This window comes from Abramis brama (genome assembly GCF_963993115.1).
Source record: "Abramis brama genome assembly, chromosome: 5".
NCBI lineage: Eukaryota > Metazoa > Chordata > Actinopteri > Cypriniformes > Leuciscidae > Abramis > Abramis brama.
Genome location: NC_139967.1, coordinates 19,896,107 through 19,902,122, shown reverse-complemented (window position 1 = coordinate 19,902,122; position 6,016 = coordinate 19,896,107). Strand labels below are relative to the sequence as shown.

Sequence of the window (6,016 nt, the reverse complement as noted above, 5' to 3'; positions counted from 1 at the left end):
TAGTGTCCTATTTTTCTTTTCTTTTCTTTTTTTTAGTTTGTGACTGGCCTCATTCCCAAATGCTCAAGGCAGACTACATGGTGTGATCTAAATATACAATACATTGTGTGTTTTTTTTTTGTTGTTTTTTTTTGTACAATTCAAAAGAAGCTATTGAAATCAGCACTGCGTTGTCTAAAAATGACTAACTTTTTGGCCAATACTTAAGGATTGTGTTTAATGCTATTACATGTTTCTCTCTGTCCAAAATGATATATCTTAAAATCACATTCACATTTTCATCCTAAACATTTTGATTTAATATCTTGCATATCTTAGTTTAAATATCTATCTATCTATCTATCTATCTATCTATCTATCTATCTATCTATATCTATCTATATATATATATAAAACAGGTTTTTGTTTTTACTTTTTAATTTGAAGCTGAAATTTGTGGTCAGTCCATAAAATAACACTCTTTTTGTCTAATATTACTAATGAATGACTACATTCATTAACTGTATTCATTTATTGTCCAAATAATGTAATTATTTGCATTATAACAACTGGCATGATGATTACAAGGTCAACCTCACTACAGGGAGTTGTGACCCATTTGCAACATAACTGCAGCATAAAATGCAACACATTTAACTGTGATGTAGAATAATGTCCATAGCCCCTCTGTTATACAAAAAAATAGTTTTTAAAGAATAAATAGCGCAATATTTTTTCAGAGAGCTGTCCAATCAATCGGATTCTTTCCTGTTGCTTTAAGTAGCATGTTAGTTTTAGAAAAGTGCCTACATCCAAAGAAGCCTAAATGTGCCGAGTATGGTGATGGATGTGAAGTCTCAAGGACATGATGACGTTTCTGGGGGAAAAAAACAGCCAGTCAGATATTCCTTTAAACTACTGCCTCGTAATGATTTTTAAAGGTCCAGTTTTTAGTCACCAGTGCCACACAGTCAACTGTGATTATTCATACCACAAGTGCACAGTGACAGGTATAACAGTAAGCATTCACCGTCTTTATTAAGTAAAAGTCTTTAATTCCTGATAAATATATTTACATTTCATAATTGTGTCTCCATGAACTTACTCTGTCAATCACTCTGCCTTTCCTCTGAGCATACGAGCCCCAAAGCAGAAAGACCAGGCCATTGAGGTTCCTGCTGAGCCACAGGACCACAGCATCTGTGAAGCGCTCCCAGCCTTGACCCTCATGAGAGGTGGGTTGTTGAGCCCTCACTGTCAACACAGAATTCAGCAGCAGAACACCTGACAATGGAAAGAACATTTACATTCAACTTAATAAATCAGTTAGGCCTAGCTTTTTCTTTTTTTCTTTTTTTCTTTTTTTTTTTTTTACAAATGATGCTATAACTTGTAACAGGCTCATACACAACTGTTCAAAAGTTTGAGGTCAGTAAGATTTTTAAATGTTGTTGAAATAAGGCTGTTATGCTCACCCAGGCTACATTTATAAAATAAAAAATACAATAAAAAATTAAATAATATATTTTAAAATGTGATGGCAAAACTTACTTTTTAAGAAGCCATTACTCCAGTCTTCAGTGTCATGTGATGCTTCAGAATATATTCTAATATGCTGATTTGGTGCTCAAGAAATATTTCTTCTTATTATTGATGTTAAAAACAGTTGTAACATTTTGTAACATTATAAGTGTCATTACTGTCATTTTTGATCAATTTAAAGCTGCAGTCCATAACTTTTTTTGTTCAAATTTTCTAAGCGAGTACATCATGAATCCATTTTCAAACCGTGTTTTTGTCTTATCTAAAATCACTATGGTACACCTATAATAAGTGTTTATTCTGACTATTTTAGACTAGTACGGGTCGTACCACTGCGGAGTAGTGACTTACGTGACATAAACAGATAGAAGTAGCTCCGGCTACAATGTTATTCCGCAAGACGCATGCAGTTCTGTTTATTAACCACTAGAACACCAAAAGGTATGGACTGCAGCTTTAATGCACCTCTGCTGAATAAAAGTATTAAGACTTTTTAAAAAATCTTCCTGACCCCAAACTTTTGAACGGTAGTGTATGTTGATCACCTACCCTGTTTAGCCCATTCTGTGAGGTCTCCATGACCTGGGTGCTGGAAACCAGCAATATCTTCTGTCAGCTCCTTAAATATGTTTTCCAAACTGCAATAAGTGAAGCAAGTCAACAAATATGGAAATACAGAATTCTCATTAGAGATTTACAGTAAGAGGCTGTACACGTAGAACACTGTGCTACTTTTCCATTGTTTTTTTATGTGATGTGTTTGATATTTGCGCTCGTGTCTTGCCTCTTTTGCAGCGTCTCACTCATGACACACCATTCTAAAAATGCGGGGCTCAAGTTAACAGAAAATCTCTTTAAAAACGCATCTCTAGACCTTGCTCTTTTTTTTTACGTTGCACTGTTTTGTGCGTCCTGCGCTTTTAACCACAAAAACACGCTCTGTATGAATTGCCTAAGATGTAATTTTGGTGAGATGATTGAAAAATAGTTCTTTTCACAGTTAAGTACAATGCTGTACCTAGGAGGAGGAGGTTTAGGCCTCAGCACACTGAAGCCCAAACCATGGGCTTGACCTGGATGGTGATAGGGGTCTTGCCCAAGAATGACCACTTTTACCTGTCAACACAAACACAACCTGTAGTATATTGAAATCTCACTATAAAGCACTTATCTTTTATACCTCTTCCTTTTCATATATTAAGGAACTTACATCTTCAATTGCGCACAAAGTTGTGCAATAAAACACCTGCTCAGGGCTGGGATAGACAGTAAAGCATTTCCTCTCCATTGTAACAAAAGACATTAGCTGGAAAAAATAACCAAAACAGGAACAAGTCTTTTTTACTTTCTCTTCTTACTGTTATTTTGATAATGTCTCACACTGCGTATCACTTACTTTTGTAAAATAAGGTTTTGTAAATTCAGTCCCAATTTGTCTTCGCCAGCTTTCACCAACAGGTCCAGGTACATTTCGGCTGGCCAGTCGTTCCAGTGCGGCGCGTCTGTTCTGCTCTATCTGATGCAGCTGCTCCTCACTCAGTTGCATGTTCTCACCACTAACTTGCTCTCTGCAGGATGCTGTATAGGAAATGCATAAAAGTTGTTATTGCATAAAAAATTATTTTTTTCACTAATTACCTGAAACTTACCTGAGCTTGTTGGACTTTCTCAGAAACTTAACCTACCTTTTGACATGCCCAAAGTAAGATAAGTGTATGCACTGTTGACTTGGCGGGGTTTTTTTTTTTTTTTCAGAGACCCCTTTTCAAATACTGCTGCATCACTGTTATGCTGCCATGTCATGCAAATGTTCGCTCTACCATTTGCAAAACTGAAAGCGAAACTTCAAACCTAAAACGTGTTTCCTAAACCATGACAGTAACTGTTAGCTGAACATAGACATGACAGGTCACATGATCTTGCACATGTTGTGTTTAAATATGACTAAATGTCAGACCTCTGTTTGAATTGTTCAAAACATGAACATTTTTAACCAAAAGTGAGATCACTCTACCATTGACTCAAACTTTTTGATATAAAAGGTCTCCCATTGTACAAGACATATGCTCCATAACTATTTCCAGTATTTCTACTGTAATTATGTCAAAGCTGCCTGTTTTTAATTGATATATTAAATGAACTAATGTGGGGTAATTAAATTCATATATTAGAAGTTATGTATTCCAGAACTGTATGTTCTTCAATAAGAACAATAAGATCTGTAAGATTTTTAATGTTTTTAAAAGAAGTCTCTTCTGCTCACCAAGGCTGCATTTATTTGATAAAAAAAATAATAAAAAAAAGTATTATTGTGAAATATTATGACAATTTAAAATGACTGTTTTCTATTTTAATATATTTTAAACTGTAATTTATTCCTGTGATCAAAGCTGAGTTTTCAGCATCATTACTCCAGTCTTCAGTGTCACATGATCCTTCAGAAATCATTCTAATATGAGGATTTGATGCTCAAGAAACATTCATTATTATTATCAATGTTGAAAACAGTTGTGTACACATTTTTTTCCAGGATTCCTTGATGAATAGAAAGTTCAAAAGAACAGCATTTATTTAAAATAGAATATTTTCTAACATTATAAATGTCTTTACTGTCACTTTTGATCAGTTTAACTCATCCTTGATGAATAAAAGTATTGGTTTATTTTATTTCTTTCCCCCAAAAATAAAAATAAAATTCTTACTGACCCCAAACTTTTGAAGGGTAGTGTTTAATGTTACAAAAGCTTTAGATTTCAGATAAATGCTGTTCTTTTGAACTTTCTATTCATCATAGCATCATGAAATAAAAATGTAAAAAACTGTTTTTAACACTGATAATAATAACGAATGTTTCTTGAGCATCAAATCCTCATATTAGAGTGATTTCTGAAGGATCATGTGACACTGAAGACTGGAGTAATGATGCTGAAAATTCAGCTTTGATCACAGGAATAAATTACACTTTACTGTATATTCACATAGAAAACAGCTGTTTTAAATTGTAATAATATTTCACAATATTACTGTTTTTGTTTGTATTTTTAATCAAATAAACACAGCCTTGGTGAGCAGAAGAGACTTCTTTTAAAAACATTAAAAATCTTACCGATCTAAAACTTTTGACCGGTAGTGTGTATATATATATATATATATATGTATATATATATATAGAATATTGTGTGCATTCTGTCATGCCCACTGAAGGTTCATCAATAGGGCACGCATGTGCTCTGAAGTAAACTAAACCTGGAACAGAAGCTGCTCCAGAGCAGACCCTGAAATTTACCTCTGTTTTTGAAAACAAAAGGTTGTCTGCTTGCATTCCCCGATATGTCACTTAACCTGCTTTCTGGAGTACCCTGGCGTAAAAAAAATATTTTTTCTTTCTTTCTTTCTTTTTTGCAACAGGAATTGGAAGCAACATGACTAAACATAAAAAATAAACTTTTACAGCCATGTTATCTTTGCAAGCACAGATGTTATTTAGTTTAATCAGTCTTTTTATTTTACAATCAGCATCAAACAAACAATATAGTTCTTATTCACAATGATTAAAGATTATTCAACGAAAAGATTGAAAAATGATTGCACAACCACCAAATAGGTGGCGATATGCACTATTTAAATATCCATTAAACAAAAGAAGAAGAAAGTAGTAGTATGGTGCCTTTTTTCTTAGCGCCCGTTTCCATGGTGACTCGTCGATTCGTCACTCTGTTGAGAACGTCTTACATAGTTGACTATGACTTAACATAGTTGGCTAAACTTACTCCCGGATGCATTTTTGGAACCAGCGTACCTCGAGTAAGCAAGGTTTGGTTTAATCAACCAAGAGTTCAGGGTATGTTTGACAGTAAGGTAACCTTGCTTTCTGAAATACTCCCCTGGTACTCTCTCATATTGCACTGTCATCACTCCTCCTTTTATCCTTCTGGAGCTCCTCTGTGGGACTTGAGACTGGTGTGGCATGCAGGTGACGCTCATTAGCACTCGCGCCACTGGCCTCGCTCCGTTCCCATGGCTCTTATCATTTTTGCACTAATATCAGAACCTTCATGTCATTTTTCAAAACTCAAAACTCACAACTGATGATCAAAACATTTTTCAAAACTCTTAACACGTTTTCCAATTGCTTTGATACAATGCACATAAACCTAAGATCAATTGTTCATTGAACTAAAATCACCTGTTCAAAATGACAAAACTTAACATCAAAGTATTACCATTTCAAAATGGAACTCACACATTACATTTGAGATGACTGTCTATTCGTTTCATTACAAAGATTTAAATTTCAATTGATACAACTGCTCAAAATAAGTAACTGTTGCATTACTCTTGATGCATAGTTTTTATGGAAACTGATGAACAATATTACATATTTAGATTGTGAACGTTTCAGGATAACAAGATCAATTGACACCAGTTACCATAGAACATGACCCAGTTGGACTACATTATCTACAGTATGAATGTAATATTTCATCATCATTCT

At 34.2% G+C, this 6,016-nt stretch overlaps 1 protein-coding gene across 1 annotated transcript; it reads right to left on the bottom strand.

Annotated features, from left to right (window-relative positions):
* Positions 1-499: 499 nt before the first annotated feature.
* ungb (uracil DNA glycosylase b) lies at positions 500-3,433 on the bottom strand. Its single transcript, XM_084113401.1, has 7 exons — positions 3,207-3,433; positions 2,918-3,099; positions 2,732-2,827; positions 2,540-2,637; positions 2,071-2,159; positions 1,085-1,263; positions 500-856 (listed from the first exon to the last, which is right to left on the bottom strand). The coding sequence occupies exons 1-7, from the start codon at positions 3,322-3,324 to the stop codon at positions 716-718; spliced, it is 903 nt and encodes a 300-aa protein (XP_083969527.1). The 5' UTR covers positions 3,325-3,433; the 3' UTR covers positions 500-715.
* Positions 3,434-6,016: the final 2,583 nt, after the last annotated feature.

What these genes read in the sequence shown, in the direction of transcription:
- ungb (XM_084113401.1), bottom strand. Translation starts at nt 3,324, where the DNA reads ATGACATGGCAGCATAACAGTGATGCAGCAGTATTTGAAAAGGGGTCT. An exon ending in TACTTTGGGCATGTCAAAAG is followed by an intron (nt 3,100 to 3,206) that starts GTAGGTTAAGTT and finishes TTTCCTATACAG; the next exon opens with CATCCTGCAGAGAGCAAGTT. An exon ending in CAAAACCTTATTTTACAAAA is followed by an intron (nt 2,828 to 2,917) that starts GTAAGTGATACG and finishes TATTTTTTCCAG; the next exon opens with CTAATGTCTTTTGTTACAAT.